At 46.5% G+C, this 20,639-nt stretch overlaps 2 protein-coding genes across 55 annotated transcripts in view; both read right to left on the reverse strand.

Annotated features, from left to right (window-relative positions):
* The window catches only part of CFAP53 (cilia and flagella associated protein 53), a 51,819-nt gene extending 48,977 nt beyond the window's left edge, over positions 1–2,842 (reverse strand). For 3 of the 5 annotated variants that reach the window (XR_014808891.1, XM_084966027.1, XM_005654423.4), the window contains exon 1: positions 2,708–2,842. Coding sequence is in view for 2 of the 5 variants with exons in the window: in XM_084966027.1 (XP_084822153.1) it covers positions 2,708–2,776 (69 nt within the window). In the remaining 3 variants the exon portion in view is untranslated. Of the gene's footprint in view, positions 1–1,479 lie in introns of all 5 variants that reach the window. The other 2 variants (XM_084966036.1, XM_084966023.1) reach the window with 1 other exon arrangement.
* MBD1 (methyl-CpG binding domain protein 1) lies at positions 1,034–20,167 on the reverse strand. Of its 50 annotated transcripts, none has more exons than XM_084965781.1 (17): positions 20,013–20,167; positions 18,603–18,737; positions 13,035–13,149; positions 12,772–12,938; positions 12,604–12,686; positions 12,389–12,429; positions 11,884–12,030; positions 11,660–11,788; positions 11,413–11,487; positions 11,158–11,274; positions 11,006–11,074; positions 10,275–10,439; positions 9,624–9,923; positions 9,393–9,485; positions 8,911–9,042; positions 8,765–8,826; positions 1,034–4,083 (listed from the first exon to the last, which is right to left on the reverse strand). In XM_084965781.1, the coding sequence occupies exons 2-17, from the start codon at positions 18,710–18,712 to the stop codon at positions 4,011–4,013; spliced, it is 1,878 nt and encodes a 625-aa protein (XP_084821907.1). In that variant the 5' UTR covers positions 18,713–18,737; positions 20,013–20,167; the 3' UTR covers positions 1,034–4,010. The 50 variants fall into 50 exon arrangements, with proteins under 50 accessions (XP_084821907.1, XP_084821883.1, XP_020948767.1 ...); XM_084965757.1 differs by having other exon boundaries at positions 9,393–9,530; XM_021093108.2 differs by having other exon boundaries at positions 10,275–10,442.
* Between the last annotated feature and the right edge of the window lie 472 nt (positions 20,168–20,639).

Here is a 20,639-nt window from a genome sequence, read left to right on the forward strand (position 1 = left end):
CTAGCATTGCATGCCTATCAGCATGAGAGTCTCAATGTGAATCAATGAATGAGAAAGATGAATGAATGAAACAATGTTTATGACTAGGCATGATGTGATTCCTGCTTCCCTTGGGGCCAGCAAGGAATTTATGGTCTTGGACTCTGAATTTTCAGCCAGTTTTATCAAATCGTCCTTAGGTGAGTAGTGTGATTCTAGTGTGCTGATTTACAGCAACAAAGCTTTTAACCCATGTGGTAGAGAATCAATCTGATCATTTACACTTAGAACATCACTGTCAGGATTAAAAGGACACTGGCATTGGGACTTAAAGGAGTCTCCTAGGGAAAGAAAATCAATATTTGAAGATAGCTTCATGAAAAGATTCAGGGTTCAGGGTATACATATAAGCACCTAGATTTAGTTGAACAAAATAATGCAAGGCAGAGGTGGGTTGGAGACAGAAGATGATGTTGAGGATTACATCACAGGAAATAGCAAATTTATCCAAATTATTTAGAGCCTAGATTTAGTTAACAAACTACCATTCTCCAATATGCATGGCATTTTATGAATGCAGATTCAGTGACAACAAAGCAGAACAGGGTAAAGACTGCACTCTGGGCAGGATACATACAGGAACTCAGGCTCCCAATAGACATATGGGCTGAGAATAGGAACAAAGCACCAAGGTCATCAGAAACCAATTGTTTTAAGTTGTCAGGGCAAGAACCAGGCCTAAGTACATTTTGACTGAAGAGAAGAATAGGGGTGGAAGGTGATGAGAAACACCCTGAGCAGTAACAGGGGATTAGGAAGCCCACTAAGGTTGGGCATCCTGTGTAGGACTCTGTGGTTAGGAAGGATCCTGTACCAGGATGAATAAGGTATGATTTGGGAGTTCTCTAACATCAGGGTGGTGCCAATCCATGCACGGTCTTGGCATTATGTACTCAAAACCTGTACTGTTTAACGGAAATATAATATAAACCAGATCTATAATTTAACATTTTCTAGTAGCTGTATTTTAAAAAGTAAAAAGAAACCGGGGAAATTAATTTTAATCATAGATTTTTATTAATCCAGTTTATCCAAAATATTATCATCTCAACATGTGACTCTAGGCATATTTCAAGTGCTAAAAAGCCATTTGTGGCTAGTGGCCACCGTATTGTACACTGCAAAATTCTTAAACCATGCTAAAATCAGAAAAAAAGGGTTAAATAACTACCCTGTACTTTTAAGGTCACTGAAGGCTTCTGTAACTATAACATCTCAGATTAGTTTCTATTATTAGTTTATAGTTTAATGTCTTAAAGAATGAAGTCTTACAGATTCTAGGTTTGATTCTGGACTCTACTGATGACTAATTGTGTGATCTGGAGAAAGTTACTTAATCTCTTTTGAGTCTGTTTTCTCATCTGTCAAAATGAGCAAAATAAATGTTCTCCCAAAAAATTATTTTGAGAAGTAAATGATTGGGTCCTAGGAGGCACTCACCAAACAGCTGCTCCTTTTGCTTCTCCATTACTTCATGCAATACATCTTTCACCACCTTCTCCTGGAGGAATTGTTTAGCATCCGAGTCTCATGTCTGGTGGCTTTAATTCTTCTCCCACCACAACTTTGCAACCACTACCACTCACACTTCTTATCAACTCTGGCATCTGAGACATACTAGCTCTGACTTTTTCCTTTTCCTTTTTATTCTTCTATAACTCAAAGTATTCAACAGACCTGCTTCTCTGGTTGGTAATAAGTTGGTAGAACAGAAATCCTTATTGGGTCCCAACACAGGTAATAAGACCTGACAAACAGCCCAGTCCCTAAGCTCTGTGTTTGGATACAGAAGCCAAAGTACATCAATTTCTGTCCCTAATAAAATTTGTCTATAATGATCACCTTGAACCCTGTAGACTGTAATAGACTACAGGCAACTGATTTCCGGATCCTATAGTCCTTGGACCTAGAGAAGAGGGAGCAGACTTCCCCTGTATCCACCCCTCTATCTCCCACAGAGCTGTGCATACAGCAGGGACTCAAGTAATACCGCTACAATTGCCTAACTACACATGGAGGTTTTCCAGCCTGTAGTGTGTAGGAACAAAGGGATGTGGGTGCAGGGGCCAAGTGTTTGGGGTTCTGAGCTAGACCCATCAAATCCTGCAGCATGCAGCATTCCCCTGCCCTCCTACCACCACCCCAGCCTTAAAGGCAAAGGCAAGCAACCTCCTATTTCCAGGCCTGCAGGGATACTTCTGTTACCCTTGAGTCAACAAAGGAAAGGCTCTACAACCACACACAACCCCTCACAGCCCAATCCTCCTTCCACAATTTTCCAAGGGGTCTACACATAGCCCAGGATCAAACAGCTGAATCACTGGCAGCCCAGACCCCAGATTTCCTGTCACCTGGCCCAGCCCCCTTTCCTTGACACACACTTCTCACCTCAAGAGGACAATCTCTTTCAGAAGTCTTGTAAGACTGAAAATCCTCAAGATCTCAAGCGGTGATTCTCCAAATACAGAAACTAAATATTTTAACTGACACGGGGTTTGGGGAGATAGGGAGAGATAGAGCAGGAGAGCTAGGCAAGAGACCTTACCCTGCCCTCTTCCAAAATTCAAGCTGCAGCATCAGACACCTGTTCCCGTGAGAGTCCAGGGTGGGCTGAGCTGGGGGAAGATGCAGAAAGCGGTAGGGTCCCGCATACACACCCCGTGCTTACCATGATCACCACTTTGGGAGTGGGGCCCTTAACTTCCCGCTGTACGATGCCAAACCGCTGACTGTACATTTTCGAGTCCCTTAGGGATGGGGGACGGCGTCCGCCGTTTCCCCAACCACTGCAAACCGGGTGACCAGCTTCCGCGACGCACAAGCCTGGTTGCCATGGTGCGCCTCGCGGGGCTAGAGGCAGGTGAGTGGGACGGAAGTTGGTCCCGTCACCATGGTGACCAGAGACGCCAGCACTCGCGACTTCCTCTTGGAGCGGAAGAGCTGAGTCGGCTCAGTCTTCACCCCGCCCTTGGCCAGGCCTCCCGCCGACCTCGTTCCCTTCGCATAAGGTTCATCGAATAGCAGGAAAAAAAGAGGCCTCCTTAACCCGAAGTGAAGTCGAAGATCTAATTTCATTAAAATTGACTTTGCTATTTATATTCCGTAATCAGTCTAAAAGCATGAGAAAGGTTAATGGGCATTTTGTGGGCGGGTTAAATTTGGAGGACATCCTTATTTGCCTAGTTCTTTACAGGAATTTGCAAGGTATTTTCACACATAAAAACTTTGAGCCTCACAAATAAAAGGTTGATGGGACAGCAGGTTTTATCCTGATTTTACAGTTAAAACGATTAAAGCTGAGCGTGCCCAACTGCTTTGTCGGCCAACCCAACCGGTAACCAAAAAATGTGTTAATAACATCAGGAAACAAGGGTTTAGACTTGACAGTACCCTAGGAATGGGAGGGGCAGATCAGAGGGGCTGGCAGTGCAGTGATACAACCTGGCCAGAAGCAGAAAAAACCAGGGCCAGGGCTAGTATGTGGATCAGAATGGAAAGTAATCAGGCTCTGAGATTCCGGATCCCAGGCAGGAAAACAAACACAGGTCAGGAAACCCAGAAGGGGCCCTCAGCACAAACGGAGACCACAGCTGTAATTCTGGTCAAGAGCAAGGTGGCAGTTAATTACCTAAAAGCCAAATAAGAATGACACTTTGGTCCTCTCATTCTAAAGTGATGGCGAACATAAAACTATTATTACAGCACAGAAAAAAAATCAGCACCTAGTCGGTCACTAACGTGTAATAACCAAAATACAACTAATACTGTGCATCCCATTTTAACACCGCAATTTACTATAGACTGGCATTCCTTAATCATTTATAATCCGCCTACTTCAGATTTTGTATGCGGTACGTTTCTAGGTTTGGACTCCATTTCCTGAATTGCTGGTTCAGCCTTTCTCAGCCACAAAATAGTGTCTCTCTTCTCTTTTACAATCTTTTAAAAATTCTCATTTTGTCTTTAATCTCCTATAATGCTTCTTCTTTCAATTGCAGTTCAGTAAAATACTCATTTTCATTTACTGCTAAGAGTTTACGTAGCCTGAAACAAACAAAAAAGAAAGAAATTAGATGGTCGTCTGTTTCCTGGTGGGGGGCCTGAGGGCCGGTTCCTTGATCTTCGTGTCCCAGGAGTACCTGGCCAGCTGGCTGGTCTGGATGGAACCACCCTTGACACCACAGCCTTGGGGTAAATGGGAGGCAATGAAAATGCCCTCAACAGGGGGTAAGGGTTTGGTAAAAGCCACTGAGATTCAGGCACTCATCAGGAACCTCCAAGGTCCTACAGCTCAGAGGATCCCATTGAATTTTCAGCATCAGAAGAAGACCCTTGGCGACACCTGGCTGCCCTGGAACATCCCAGCATCAGTCCTGAGCACGTGCCGTGCCCTCACCCTGGCGCGCCCCATAATTTAGTTCCAGTTTGGTTTTGCCTGCTGAGTTTTTGCGAAGAGGAGAGTTGGCTTCCCCCTCCAAGCCAGCTCAGGGACAGAAAGTCTTGCCAGGTGGAGGTCACGCCCCAGGGCTGCCCAAGCCAGGGATGACGGACAGCGTCTTTCAAGCCCTGGTGGTAAGACCGAAATCCCAGTGGCCCCTGGCGGGCACATTCAGAGAGTGGAGGAGCCAGGCCAGGTGCCAAGCCTGGTGGGACCAAGTCCCCCTGCAGGCCTAAGAGAAGTGATTCATCTAAGGTCCTTGGATAGAACCTGACCTTGATCCTGCTTGTGAACCACTATACCACTTTCTCAGAGGCAGTCAATCAACACTTAAGCACCATCAAGACATTCTCAAAAGAAACACTAAGTGTATAAATCAGTACATGGGACAATAAAATCATTTAAAAATAATTTTAAAATAGAACAGCATAAAGATAAAAACTATTTATATTATTCCCAATGCCTATTGGGCCCCAACAAGGTTCACACAAGGGAGGTCCTCCCAACAGCTTCCCGAATTCTGTATTTTCACCATTAAGTTCCATGATAAAGCTGGAAATCCATTCACCATTTGTAAATACATACGGATGTATTTAATAAAAATGCATGGACTTTATCTTGTTCATTCCTGAACCCCAGTATTAAGTACAGTCCCTACATAGGCCAGGTTCTCAAGACTTGACTGACACAAAAATACCGAGACCAGCAAGATTTTTTCTGGTTGGGCTTGACAGAATTTCTGATCTTGCTGGGATCACCATGAAATCCATGGTCTTCAGCTCTGCATTTTCAGCAACGTAGCGTTATCAAGTAATCCTCAGGTGAGTAGTGAGACCCTTGGGAGCTGATTCACGGCAGGGTAGCTTTGTAATGTGTCACCTTGACTAGGCTACGTTTCCCAGTACTCCCTTCCCCGTATGCTTCCGGTTAGGACGGGCCACAAGAAACATTTAGCATCATAACTGGAGGGCAGAAGTGAAGCAGCAGCACATTGTTTTTACTTGGAAGGTTGGTGCAGGGGCACCAGGCACTGTTGCAGTTCACACATGTTGTCATTTATCTGCTGGCTCACCTCGTTGGTATGGGGCAGCAGGCAGACCTGCAGCCAGGCCTGTAGCTACTCCACCTTCCCCAGGATCTTCCTTCAGCTTCTCTAATTCCTAGGCCAGATGCATATTTAACTCTGTGATGAAGGGCACCAGCTTCTTCTGCAGGACACCCATATCATCGAAGTTGGAGGTGGGGAGAGGCTGACATGGGTTCCAGGCCATCCTCGTGGGTTCCAGCTCGTGCTCATGGGCGCCAGTGTGTCCTTGGTCTCCCACACTTTACATCCTTCTTCCCTTCTCGATTGCCTGTCCTGCAGACTTCAAGCTCCAGCATTAGATGCAAAGACGACAGCCTTAAGAGACTGTTCAATGCTCCCACCACTGCATAAGGTCAATCCCTATAATAAATCCCTTAAAATAATACATCTTTATATATACAAATACACACACATATGTATAATCTTTATATTAGTGGTGCTGCTTTTCTGATTGTATCCTGATTCACACAGTAACCACACTCTTTTATCTCTCGAGTCAGAATGCTACTCAAATAACTTTCACTTAGGACACTACTGTTAAAATTACCAGGATACTAGGGGTTGGGTGGCTGGACCCTGGGGGCAGCAAAACAATTATCCAGTCTTGACTCTGGCTGAAGTAAGTAGGGTGAGGCAAAAGAAGGAGCAGAGGCGGGCAGCAGAGGACTGTATGAATTAGAAGAAATGTTTCATCTACATCTGAATTATCTAAAGCTACAGGGCTGGGACTAGAGTAAGGCAAGGGAGGCAGAGAGGCTACCAAATTTATGGAGGCATGCACTCAGCTCCAGCCCTGTAAAGCTAACTAAGTAATGAATCACAGGTCTAATCTTTTTGGCACTTTATGAAGAATAAAAAGTGAGGCAGGGCTGAGCTCCAAGACTAGCCCTTAGGCAGGACTTGAAGCAGGATCTCAGATTCCTAGCAGATAGGGGCTGAGAGCAGAAACCAAGCACAAAGGTCACCAAGGAACAGGGGACGCAATTTGTGAGGAAAGATGAGCCAGGTCAGGAGCTTTACTTCTGAAGATTGCTTTGGCTGAGGATAGGAAGTGACTATAACAAGCAGCAGCCTGTGGGAAAGGATGCCCTTTAGTGTTTGAGAAATTCTATGCAGCACCCAAGTCCTGGGAAGAACCCAGTCTCGGGAGGCACAGATGCTCTGCTAAGGTGACACCATCCACATCCACGCTGCCTTGGCACTCCCTAAAACCATCCCCGGGGCAGCAATGTAAGGGATTTGTTTTAATGCTTAGAGAAATCCATCTTGTTTTCAAGGTCACTGGAAACTTCTGTTACTATAACATTATTATACACTATTGGATATAGGTTATAGTTTACAGTTTAGTGGCTTAACTTAGAACAAGGCTTTTACAATCCTAGGTTTGATTCTAGGCTCTATCAACACTAGCTGTTTGACACTGGACAAGTTATTTAATTTGAGTCTCAGTTTTACTGTCTGCAAAAAGGGGCCAAATCAATGCCTTCCTACAAAGACTATATTGAGTATTAAATAAATTAGGTCCATAAGAGGAACTCACCAAAGAGCAGTTCCTTTCCTCACTTATTTACATTACATTCTCAACTGCTGTCTCCCTGAGGAAATGTTTAGAGACACTGCCAGGTCTCATCCAAAGCCACTTAAAATTATTTATGATGATGGCTTGTTTAGGCTGAAGGTGGCTTTAAATTACATCCCCTCCCCCACCCCAACTCCCCCCCTCCTTAATATCCACACTTCTTAGCACTCAGACTCCTGGGATTTGCACCGATTGGAGCAGACAGAACAACTTTCTACTCTTTTTTTCCTTTTCTGCTTACTTCCTCTATAAGCTCAAAGTACTGAGCAGGCCTGCTCCTCGTATTTGGTGGTAGGTTTTCCCAGTTCCTATTGATTCCCACACAAGCCCTGGCAATCCATCTATGGTCCGGCCTCTGAGCAGATCAGTGTTGTCTCTCATAGAGTCGGTCTGTAAATATCACCTTGAGTCCTACAGTCTGCAGAAGCCTCCAGTCTACTGCTTTCTAGCTCCAGGTTTTTTAAGGTCCTTGGACCTAGAGAAGAGGGAGCAGGTCTGTATGTTGAATGAAGTTCCCTATATGCACAATGGAGCATTACAAAACCATTTCCTACTCTTCTGTATCTGCCATCCAATTCCCCTTAATTATCCCTTTTCTCTCTCTCTGAAAATCTTCCATTACCAACAACATAGCCCACAAGCAAATTGTTACCTTCTCCATTAACATGTAATGATTTCATGCAGAGGAGAAACTGTTTCCCTGTTGGATTATAAGCTTCCTGAAGGCAGGAATCCTGTGTCTCCTGAAGGATAAGCCTTCCAGAGTCACTGATTCACCACTGTACCCGCCACACTGCAGTGTACACAGCAGGTCCTCAATCAGTACCTCAGTACTTGCCCAAGTGCAGGTGGAGGAGCCCGGCCTGCAGATACTAGTTTGCAAGAAAAATGGAGTCCAGGTGCTTAGGCCAACAGTTTATGTGCCTGGGTCTGAGGCTCTGTGCAAGGCTGTCTGTGTTCTGCAGGAGGCAGTATTCCCTTGTTCTCCTCCCACTGTCCCAGTACTTAAAGGCACCTATCCTTCCTTCTACTGCCATGCCTGTAGGGATAGTTCTGTGCAGCAATTGGAACAGTTTCAGAAAGGCTCAAGAAACACAGCCAAACCCCCTCCACAGAGAATACTCTAGGAGAGGCAGGACTAGTCCCAGATCATAGAGTTGTGTGGATCCAGGTCACAAAGCCATCTTAGAACCCAGATCTCCTACCTTCCCACCACTGCTCAGCCCACTCATTCATCTGTTGGAGGCTCCACAGGCCTTCAACACCCCAAATAATGATTCTTTGTAAGAAATTATATATTAAGTTTAATCCCTGTGGATTTTCTTAGATAGGGGATAGGCTTTCCTTATCTTCCTTTCTCTTTAAAATCTCCTCACAGGGTACCAAGTCCTCTCCCCCCAGTCACTTCCCATAACCCTTCTCAAAGAGAGCCCTGATCTAGACCTCAGGAGAAATTTCTAGCGTCCTGTACATACCCCTTCACTAAATGTGATCAAAGCAGTGGCGTGGGGCCTTTAACTCACACTACACCATGCCAAAACGCTGGCTATTACTTTCAAAACTCAGGGCCCGCACCTGACCAGCACCCGCCCCACCCCACCCCTCACTGTGCGGGGCACACCTTGGCAACCAGACTGCTGTGTCCCGGAGGCGGGTTCCACCCAGGCTGAAAATCTCCGTGATCTAGGGAAGAATTAACATCAGGGTCAACACAGCCGCTGGGCTAAAGCAGAGTCAGGGCAGGGTGAGGTGTCCCCCAGCACTGACCACGGGCGTGCCAGCCCCTCCTGCCTCCTCCTCTGGGGCCAAGTCAGAGGCAGAGTCATCCTTGTTCTCCTCCTTGTCCTCCTCAGGGTCAGGTGGCTCTTGCTTCACAGCTGGAAGGCCTGGATCTACTGTCTGGGAGAGGTGGGAAATGGACAGCTGTCAGAAGAACAGAGCTGGCCTGAAGAAAGTGTTCCTATCAGCCAACCTGTCACTGTGCTGACAATCCCACTTTTGTCACACCTGAGCACAGAAAAACCATCTCTCTGCCTACAAACCTTTCCCACTCCTCTTAGACTTCCATTTTCTGTAAGCTGGGCAGCAAAGCAGGCAAAACTAGTTGCCTGAGGAGGGTGCGGCATCTATCAGACAGGCGGGATAATTCTGTGAGAGGCTGTAATCAGCATGCCTGTTACTTTGCTCAAAGAACCACCATCATGGCTCCCCATCATTCTGCTCACAGACCACCCATCACTGGCCCCCACCTTGCTGGGGCAGCCCGGCAGCAATACAGGAGAAGTCAGGATGGCTGTGCCCGGTGTCCAGTCTTCCTGGGCATCCGCCTTCTCTTGCTTCACCTGGGGTAAGGCCACAACCCAACTCAGGCCAGGGCACTGGGCCTCCTGTGTGAAGGAGGATTGCAGCAGACTTGGTCCCAGCTTCCTGGCACGAGGCTGGGTGGGGTTGAGAAAGGCAGGATATCATGGGATCCTCACCTGCAACAAAGCTTCTGTGGAAGCTGGAGCTGGGCCAGGCACCTGCACAGGACTGCTTGCACCCTCCCGTAAGAACACAAGGTCAGTGCCAGGTGGGGGCAGCACAAAGCCACCGCCCGTTTCCTGCTTCATTGAAGTCTGGGTATGGTCTCGTCGGGCTGTAGGTGTGGCCAAGGGAGGCTTCAGGGTCTGACCCAGACGAGGCCTTCGAGTAGAGCAAGGCCTTTTTCGACGAGGGTAAGGTGGGGGCGGCTCTGACCCATCCTCAGACCCTGCCCAGACACTTGGCAGCAGCCGCTTCTGTGAAGAGAGATGGGGTGTTATGGCTATCTGGTACAATGACCAATCACACTACCCTGCCCCAATCAATATGCCGGCAAATCCCCCCATTAGTCCCAGCACAGAATCTGCTTATATATGAGGCCCTCATCATCGAGCCTGTTAATAAGGCCATTGTCCCCCAGATTCTTCATTTACCCCAGCCTAATGTCTGCAAATCTTAGCCAAACCCATTGCCCCATTCACTGCTCTAAAACTGCAGTTCCCATCTGGCCTGTTCCCATCCCCCTACCAGTCCTGCCCACCCCTCCCAGGCACTGGAAGACCTGGCTGTATTCATCCCACCCACATGACCCTTCCTGCTGTACCCACCATAGCAAACTGCAGGCATTGGCGCCAACGACATTTCTGGCGCTTCTGGTTGCTGCCCCCAAATTTGGGCTTGTCACAGCAGAAGTCACAGTGGCCACAGTCCATCCGCCGCAGGCAGGCTGTACAGGCCCCACACTTGCGATTCTGCCGGCGGTTCGTATAAGGCTGCTGGGGAACAGGGAGATGGTGGGTGCTGCCACTAGGACAATTACAATGTTCCTCCTGTCACTCCTCCACTAGCCCCACTGGAGGGAACTGGTGGCACATTAGTCTTAGCCTGACTCCCCACTAGTCCAATAGTGGGCACCATCACTGCACCAGATGGCCCTCAGTACCATGAGGACTGTGGCTGCTCCAGTACAGTATCCATCATTCTACCTGCTAGTCCCCTACTAGTCACCAAGACAATATCCCTGATGCCTGCTTCCGGCAGGATTTTGCTGACATTCTGTTAGCTCACATCATTGTGCCTGCAATGTGTGCTCATTCTACATGAACTTGAGTCACTGTACCAGCTTTTCCTTTATTAGCCCTGCCAGAGTATTGGTTCACCTGACATTAGGTACTATCACTACACCTGCTGTTCCTCCCCCATTGTCTGCTCCTCCCATACTGGTATCCATCACTGTGCCTTACTATTCCCTTATTAGGCCCATTGCAACATCTGTGTCTTTGGCGTTAACCAAATGCCCTGGAGTCTAGGGTTGTCCAAGTAGGGTGAAGCCACTCACTAGCTCGTCCTCGTCTACACAGTAATAGATGAATTCGGCACGTGGCAAGGGGGCCAGGGTTCTGGGGTGCTGCAGAGGCAAATGGGGTGGGGTCAGGGCAGGTACTGGGTCGGGTTACAGTTGTGCCTTCCCCCTGCCTACTAGGGCCTCACCAGCTCTGGAGACTCTGGAGGCTGTGACGGGAGAAGCGGAGGCAGTGGCTGTGCTCGGGACCGCCGCCGTGGAGCTACCTTGGAGTCACAGCCTCCCCTGCGGCGGCCATGTTTACCCTAAGAGAAAACAGAAAGGATAGTTTAGGCTTGGCGGCACCAGGCAGACACAGGACTACCTTCCTTCCCCAAGATGTGCAGAAAAAGCATGCGTGTGGGACAGGCAGGCAGAGTGTGTGTGGTGGGGGGGGCACTCACAGCAGGGGGAGCCACAGCTAGGGAAGGGCGTCGTTGACATCGCTGATGGTGGCGACGGAGGCGATGGGCAAGGTGCTGGCAGACAGGGGCAGGTAGGTGGGGCCAGAGAGGTGAGCACAGGTGGGAGAAAAAAGAAGACATGAGGTTGGCAAGTCCAAGTTGGAAGAAAGTAGCAGCGGCAGCAGCTTTAACAGCAGAATGAGCTCTGCCCCAGCCCACCAACACTGGCCCCTCCAGCCTGACTCACCCGTAAGCAACGCCGCTGGACGCACTTCCACTGGCGCCTGAGACCAGGGCGGGGAGGGCGAAGGCAGACTCGACAACGCCCACAGTCCTCTCGGGTCTGACAGCCCCGGCATACTCCACATCCTCGGCTCTGTAGGGGGAGCCAGAGATATGATGCATGGGGCCAGGATTATGAGGACCAGGAGCTCATGTGAGCCTTGGGCCCACCCCACCTGCCCAACTCACCCTTTCCACAATCCGGAGGCACCGTCTTTGCTCACACTTGCAGAACAGCCCCGATGCCACGTCATGGGGCAACTGCAGAAGGCAGGTGGAGCAGGCCCCACAGTCTTCTGTTACCTGGCAGGCTGTGCACTCCCCACAGCCCACACGCTGCCGGGAATGGGTGGGGCAAGGTCACAGGTCCACGCAGACTGGCTCTGGGAGCACTGCCTCTCACGTGTCTGCTGACTCCATATTAGCCCCCATCACCATGTCTGCTAATCATTTGCCTCCTCACTGTCTGAAAATTACTGATTAGCCACCGTCACTGAGGCTGTAACAATGTCTACTATTTCCCTGTATCCACTGACAGCCCATTCACTCCCTTTAGTCGGCTGACTTCAGCTTGCTACCCACAAAATGACCCTGACACCCTGCGGATTCATCACTGCTCCTTCAGACCCTCACCAGCCCCCATCACATCCTGCTCCCACCGCACACCTGTGAGGAGGAGGCAGGTCGTGCTTACCTTAAACATCCTCTGCTCCCGGTTGAAAGCAATTCTCTGTGCTTCAGGGAGGGAGAGAGTAGAAGAGAAATGTAAAGGGAGCATCAGATATCTGACCTCACCACTGCCTCTGCCCTAACATCTACCATTCAACCTCTAGCCAGACACCCGTTTCCTAGCCTTAGAGCTCCAGGCCTGCTCCAGCTCTACCTCCCAGTGCCCCAGGGGCCACTCACCTCGGCAGTCCTTGCACAAAGTCTTGAGCCTCTGCCTTCGGGTACCATCCCCTGAGAAGCTGATTCCACAGTTCTCACAGCACCTGGGATGGAAGACATGGGTGTGGGGCCCTGAATGTACCCCCAAACACAACCCTCATGGATTTGGCTCACTAGACCAACACTCACCCAGGTGCAGGAAGTGAAGCTGGGGCTGGGTTAGCGTCAGCCTTGGTCTCATCCCTTGGGGTCTCCTTCCTGACCTCACTCTTTTGGGGGCCAACCTGACGTTTCCGAGCCTTGGCTGGCTTTGAAGGCTTCTTCCGCTTCCTGCTGGGGACAGCCAAGGAATGGGCCTGGAGATAAGAGCAAGGGCAGGAAGAACACATGTCAGTGGGTGGGTATTAGGTAGCTCAGCCACCCCAGCCTGGGTACCGCACAGTGTCTTGTACCTTAGGGGCTGGATAGCACAAGATGCCTTGTTTGAAGTCAAAGAGGGAGAGGTCACACGCAGGGCCCAGGTATCGGGTGAGCTCAACTTTGCTTCGGATCCTGTCTCCTGTGGGGCTGAGGGTAGCCAGGATGGGTTGGTACCCAGGTGGAGCCACTGCCACTCCACCCTCTCAACCCTCCCACTGGGCTGGTGAATAGGTCTGCAGAGCTGGTGGAATACAGGAGGCAGACTGAGATGAGCCTACGAGCCCCATCCAGGCCCTACCCCAAATAACCCTAAACAGTAGGAATAAAAAAGGTGTATAAATATCAACATGTGTACAAACATTAATGAATAACATAAACATATAGGTGCAGATATGCACCTATTTATAACATGTGCTACTAGTGGTATTCCATGTAAGTGAAAATAAACACAAACAGGAACACAAATATATTAAATAATATGTAACTGTGTTAGCATTACATACTAAATACGTAAACAAAGAAAGCTTATGAAAGAAACAAACAAATGTTTTAAACAGCTGGCCCTTGAACAACACAGGTTTGAATTACACGGGTCCACTTATGCATGGATTTTTTTCAGTAACTATATTGGAAAATTATTTTTGGAGATTTGTGATGAACCATGTAGCCTAGACATATTGAAAAAATTAAGATAAAGTTAGGTATGTCATAAATGCATAAAAGTCTATTTTATCATTTACTACCATAAAATATACCTAAATCTATCATAAAAAGTTAAAATTTTTCAAAACGTATGGACACAAATACTTAAAGACTACATGGCACCATTCACAGTCAAGAGAAATGTAAACAAACATAAAAATGCAGTATTACATCATAACTGCATAAAATTAACTGTAGTACATGTCGTACCACTGTAATCATCCCATAGCTACCTCCTGTTGCTATTGAAGTGAGTTCAAGTGTTGCGAGAATCTGCTTAAAATGCCACAGAAGGCAAATCATCTCCAAGTAAGCAGTTTGTTTCTCCAGTAAATTGCGCATCACAGTAGAAAGTGACCCCTTGCAGTCCTTGCGTCATTTTCATCATCTTTATTGCAATACTGTAAGCCTTGAATAACACTATGGGAACCACACAAAGTGTGGCTATGGATGCTAAAAATGCTCCCAAGAAGGAAAGAAAAGTCATGACATTACAAGAAAAAGTTGAATTGCTTGATATGTACCGTAGATTGAGGTCTGCAGCTGTGGTTGCCCGCCAATTCAAGATTAATGAATCCAGCGTAAGGACTATTGTAAAAAAAAAAAAGGAAATTCATGAAGCTGTCACTGCAGCTACGCCAGCAGGCGTGAAAACGCACTTTTTGCAATATACCTTTTAATCTTGTACTGAAAATGCAACTTTAATGTGGGTGCAGGATTGCTATAAGAAAGCTATACCTATACATTTCAACAGGATTCCAGACAAAGTCGTTACATGACAACTTAAAGCCACAGGAAGGTGAAGGCTCTAAAGCTGAAGAATTTAATACCAGCAAAGGATGGTTTGATAATTTTACAAAGAGGTTTGGCTTAGAAAATATCAAGATAAAGAAAAAGTGCCTCTGTTAACCAAGAGGCAGCAGACAAGTTCCCAGATGCCATTAAGAAAATCATTGAGGAGAAAGGATATTTGCCTGAATAGGTTTTTAATGCAAACAAAAGTGCCACATTCGGGGGGGGGGGGGGAAATACTGCAAAGGATACCTGGATATTTGTAAGGAAGAGAAGTGAGCAACAGGATTTGAAGCAGGAAGAGATAGGCTAACTCTACTGTTTTGTGCAAATGCAGTCAAGTTCATGATCAGGACTGTCCTTATCTATAAAACTGATAACCCTTGAGCCTTAGAGGGAATAGATAAACACCAGCTGCCAGTCTTTCATTGTACAAGAAGGCCTGGACAGTGAGAACCCTTTCTCTGGATTGGTTCCATCAATGCTATATCCCTGAAGTCAAGAAGAACTTTAAAAGTCAGCTTTTAAAGTTCTTTTGGACAATGTCCTTGGACATCCAGAGTACCATGAGTTCAATACCAAAGGCAATGAAGTAGTCTATATGCCCTCAAACATTCAGCCTCTAGATTGGGTGGTCACAAGGAACTTTAAGGCTCTTTACACATGGTACTCAATGAAAAGAATTGTCAACACTATGGAAAAGAATTCTGATAAAGGGAACATCATGAACGTTATCAAGCCCCAAACAGTAAATTCCTGCTGGAGAAAACTATGTCCAGATGTTGTGCATGACTTCATGGGATTTATGACCAAGTCAATCAAGGAAATCATGAAAGAGATTACAGATTCAGCAAAAAGAAGGGAGGGGATGAAGGGTTTCAAGAAATGGATCTTGGATTCAAGAGCTAAGAGACACCACACCAGAGGAACTAACACTAGATGATTTGATGGAGATAAATGCTGCTGAACCAGTACCAGATGATGAGGAAGAAGATGAAGGAAAAATAGTGCCAGAAAAAACTGACATGAGACAATCTAGCAGAAGGATTTGATTTCTTTTACAACATGGACCCTTCTATGATATACACTGAAACTAAAGCAAACGGTAGAAGAAAGATTGGTACTGTGTAGAAACATTTTTGGAGAAATCAAAAAGCAAAAAAAGTCAAATAGAAATTATGATGTATTTCTGTAAGGTTATACCAAATGCGCTTGCCTCTCCTCCTCACCTCCTCCTCCTCCTCCTTCTGCCTCTGCCACCCCTCCTCAGCAAGACCATATCCCTCCCTTCCTCCTCCTCCTCAGCCTACTCAACATGAAGACAACAAAGATGAAGACCTTTATGATGATCCACTTCCACTTAATGAATAGTAAATAATCATCAGGCTGTACAGTTAATATTTATTTATCGTGTTTGCATGTATCTTCATGTGAAAAATCTAACAACTATACAGCAAGAACTGTATGAGATGTTTTTGTGTCATCATCATCATGTATTCATCTGTGCAAGACTTGAAGTGGATAGCTTATCCTTTTAGAGGCATGAGGTGAGTAATATTTAATACAAAATTAATGTATTAGTTTTCTTACTGTCTTACAACTTTGTTTTCAAAGAATTACATTACCGTACAGTATGCTTCTCTCTCTGGTAATTAGAGAAATTGCCTATCATCACAGGTAAGTGGTATTGTTAAAAATGTAACAATGTTTCCAATACTGTATTATGAACAGGATTACAACACTTTATGCCATAAAAAAATTATAAAAATTCATTCATTAGCAGCTCAACATTAGGCTACTACTAATCAAGTTTTTAAGGAGTCAAAAATTATACGTGGATTTTCCACTGCACAGGGGAATGGCACCCCAGATCCCAGCATTGTTCAAGGGTCAACTGTATACAAACAAGCATACATGTAAATGTACATACATTTGTAAATAAATAAAGGCAACTACATACAATACAAAGTATAAATAACTGATGTCAGGAGACAATATTCCACAGGTCTCTAGCATTTCTGCATGCCCTTAGAAGAGCAGTACTGACAATCCTTTGTTATGAACTATCCTTTCAAGGATGTGTGTACAGTATCAGCCTTGGAAGATAAGATATAGGGTGTCCTTCCAAAGCAAATGGAAGGCACCCTTACCGTCCTAACGTTATAGAAGATGAGATTCCTTAAGCTCTGGGTTCCTTTGCAACAACACAACCCAGGGCATGGGCAGGTGCTAATCAGACGTCTTCACGTTACCCTGTGGGAATTGGCATTTGAGGAACTGGCACAATAATGATGACATACTGGATACTGCTATTGCTGTGAGTAGTAAACTGTCTTTCATTTCTGATGGAGTCTCATGTCTCCCACCAGCATCCACAAAACTGCAACCTGTTCACTTGTTATCTTGCCCTAATAAGGTAAAATCTCTGATCCTTTTCAGTTCTTGATCATTGCACTTATATTTACAAATTTGGAAAGTTTTATACAAATTATAAATATGTGAATAAGCATATAACTAACTATAAATAAATGTAACTGTATTTACAACTTTATTTCTCCAGGTTTCCCCAGCAACTTATATACAAAGAAGTTCAGAAAATGTAATAACTCTACCAATAATATATTCTAAAAGATCTTAAACCTTTAAATGTAGCTTGTTTATAAACATGCATGTACATGTATTTATAGTCAATTCTCATTATTCACAGTAATTCTGTCCTATAAAATCATCTTGAACACTGAATTAGTGAGTACAGAACTAATACGCCTAATGGAACTACAGGTTAGGGTCCTGCAAGCCTCTGGTCACATTTTTGTCAATTGATCAGTATATAACCTTGTTTATACTGTGTATTTATGTTTAAAGACACTCTGCTTAATATATTATTCTTACAAATAATTAATTGCATGGCCTCTGAATGACATAAAGCCAGGAGCTTTGGAAGTCATCTGTGTTATATAGGTTCCTTTGTCAATGTCCTTCTAAAACAAGCTAATCTCATCAGCATTGAAAAGCTAGCTACCCTTCTAGATAACCCTTTATCCATATAACACTTAACAGGTGTTTTTAAAATTCTTCCAGACTCTGATCTGCAGAACCTGACTCCCTTGCAAATTTAACACTTTTCACGATGTATCAACTTGTAAAATGTGTGAGCCAGCCTGAACTAGCTGAGACAGGCTTAACATTTTCCTAACCCTAGGTAACATGATCATTAATGTCCTTTGCTTTCAGCCTCACAACACTATCTACTACACTTTGGTCATCATCTCATGGATCAATACATTTATCCACTTCTCCCCCCCCCTTTTTTGGCCACATGCATGGCATGAGGAAGTTCCCAGGCCAGAAATCAAACCTGTGCCACAGCAGTGACCCAAGCCACTAGTGATAACACTGGATCCTTAACCTGCTGATCCACAAGAGAACTCCCACCTTTTCCTTAGCTTCATCACATACTATAGATGTTAATTTAGCACTTTCTAGAGCAGTCTCATGTACTAACTGGCAAACTTCCTCTTCTTTTTCTAGGTATACTGCCTTTTTGACTCATTAATATTGAACTCACTGCCAACAGCACTGCAACTCATTCTTGAACAAAGCTTATTTAACATGTATTTTCTCCTATACCACATCAGATTTCTTACACTTAGAACACTAGGCAGCACATCAACACTACACTTGGGGACAACTATAAACAGCAAAAATAACCATTAAAAACCACAAAAAAAATGCAAAAAAAAAAAAAAAAAAAAAAAAAACAAGACGCTAAGTAGACCTCAAAAAGAATACTTGTTTACAATACAAGGGCTGAAAAGAAGAAAGCCTAATTCAACCTCGGCTGGGAACACATGCATCAGGCAACTTATTTTTTGCTGCTCTGTGCACATCCACAAATGACCATGAAAGCAGTGAGTATGACTCTGGGGGTACAAACAAATTTTAATGAGTAAACAAATTTGCAAATATGGAATCTGCAAATAATAAGGATCAACTGTACATGCATAATTTAATCCTGCCCATAAATTTAACCACACCCCCTGATTTTACCCTGCCTAATCGGGCTCAGCTCTAACCCCTGATTCTGTCCACAACCCACCCAGTACCTCTGGTAATAGGTGTCTGAGCGTCCGCAGGTGGCACCTGACTTTCGAAAGACCTCACGGCGCTTCCAGCCAGGGCCCAGGGCCGGGCAGTCCAGCCAGTCCTCAGCCATGGGGGCCACAGGAAGGAACGGCGGCCTGCAACATGGAGGGGGCAGTGGGAGAAACTGAGGCTCTAGGAAGGGACATGCTGTGCCCCAGGACACACAAATGTGTGGTGGCATCAATTAATGCTTGTTTAAAACCTAAGACCTGTCACAAGCAACTGGACAATATAAGGAAGAGAAAAACCCCCATCGCCACTCCATTCTTTCCTGTCCTGGGCCCAGCAGCTTGTGTCATTCATCCCCCTTCTTGATCTGGTAGCCCCATCCTCAACTCAAGGGTCCCTACCCTCAATGCATTCCTCACTTTCAGGGTCCTAATCCCCATCCCTCCCCATCCTCAGCCTGAGAGACCTCATTCCTCCCATTCTCAGTCCAAGAGGCCCCCACAGGACTCCTCCTCAGACTAAAGTCCCAGTACTCTACCTCGGTGTCCTGACCTCCCATTTATTCCCTTCCTTGACCCAAGAGTCACTAATTTCTCTCTTGCAATCCTTTATCCTTCCCATTCCTTCCCTCTATGCTGTCCTCTTATCCTGCTGCCTTGGTGTTATTGCCTCAATTTCTTCTGTGTCCTATGCCAGAGAGTCCCCCAAATTCTCCACATTTTTGACCTGAATAACCCTTCATTCCTTCTGTTCCTCAAACTGAAAGACTTCCCCACCTTACTTTCCCTTTGTCAGTGTTCTGAGACTCAAGTCCTTCCCAAGCCCCCAAACCTCCCTATTTCCATCTTCCAAAGCTAAAAAGTTCCCTTCAGCGTCCTCATCCTCTATTCCTCTCATCAGCCTGAGAAACCCTGATTTCTCCCTTCAGCATTCTGAACTCCCCACCCCTCTTCCTCTTGGTCCAGATCATGCCATCCCTAACTGTCAGTGTTCTGACCCCCTATCTCTCATCATCCTCTATAGGAGAACCCCGTCCCTCCCTTTCAGCATTCCAAAGCCCCATTTTCCCTCGTTATTAGCCTGAAGATCCCTCTTTTCTCCCCTTCAGCGTTCTAAACCCCCATTTCTCTTTCCTTAACCTGAGAGGCCCCGATATGTCCCGCTCAGCGTTCGGATCCTCCCCTTTTCCTCTCCGTCCTCGTCCAAGATCCGACACTTCCACCTGTCAGCCTTCTGAGCCCCATTCCTCCCCGTCCTCCGCCTAAATCTCCCCATTACTCCCTTTCAATATTCCGACGCCGCCATTCCTCCTACACATCGGCCTGAGGGCCCTTCATTGCTCTCGATCAGCGTTCTGAGCCTCAATTCTTCCCCATTCCCCGCCTGAGCGATCTTCATTTCCACCCCCACCACTGTCTCACCAGCTCGGCTCCCGGCCGGTACCTTCCGCCGCTCTAGGTTCGCGGACCCATGACGAGGGTCCCGGTTTTGACTCCCGCCCCGTCCAGCTTCCCTTCTTCCTTCTCCACAGCCGCTTCCTCCGAAGCGGTAGCTGTCGCCGCCGCGACCGTTCGTTGCTCCAGGAACCGGAAATCCGCTGCCCACATCTCGGGCTCCGCCCCCCCTGGCGGGACGCCTGCGCGCTAATGCCCTCTGGCGCTGGCCCTTCTATGGGATGCCTCTGCGCCTGCGTGTTGAGTCCTAGCGCAGCGCGCGCCTATTTTAAGGGGACCTGCTGCGCTTGCGTATTGGCATCTATCCCCAGCTCCCGCCTCTTTCGAGACCTGCTAGGCATGCGCACCTGCTTTGCCCTACTTTGCACGACTCGTTTTCGCTTGCTCTCTCCAGTCCCAGCCCAAGAGGACAAGGAAGACTGGGGTTGGTCTTGCCGTCTGTTTTGCTGGCGGCCTCCAACTGGAGTAATGGGAGGGAGCGGAGAAGAAGGCCGGGATTGAGCCGGAGCTCTCTTCTCCCACCTGTTGCCTCTGTCGCGTTTGTGCTCTCAAGTTCCTCCTGTCAAGGAAAAAATAATCAATAGTCGATCTAAA

The sequence above is a fragment of the Sus scrofa genome, chromosome 1 (assembly GCF_054392235.1).
Source record: "Sus scrofa isolate SSC_HxYL_T2T_F1_AM1 chromosome 1, Sscrofa_HxYL_maternal_Yorkshire_Landrace_v2.0, whole genome shotgun sequence".
In the NCBI taxonomy this organism is placed as follows: domain Eukaryota; kingdom Metazoa; phylum Chordata; class Mammalia; order Artiodactyla; family Suidae; genus Sus; species Sus scrofa.

What these genes read in the sequence shown, in the direction of transcription:
- MBD1 (XM_005654404.3), bottom strand. Translation starts at nt 18,712, where the DNA reads ATGGCTGAGGACTGGCTGGACTGCCCGGCCCTGGGCCCTGGCTGGAAG. An exon ending in GGGAGCAGAGGATGTTTAAG is followed by an intron (nt 12,031 to 12,388) that starts GTAAGCACGACC and finishes CATTCCCGGCAG; the next exon opens with CGTGTGGGCTGTGGGGAGTG. An exon ending in CTCCAGAGTCTCCAGAGCTG is followed by an intron (nt 11,075 to 11,157) that starts GTGAGGCCCTAG and finishes TTGCCTCTGCAG; the next exon opens with CACCCCAGAACCCTGGCCCC.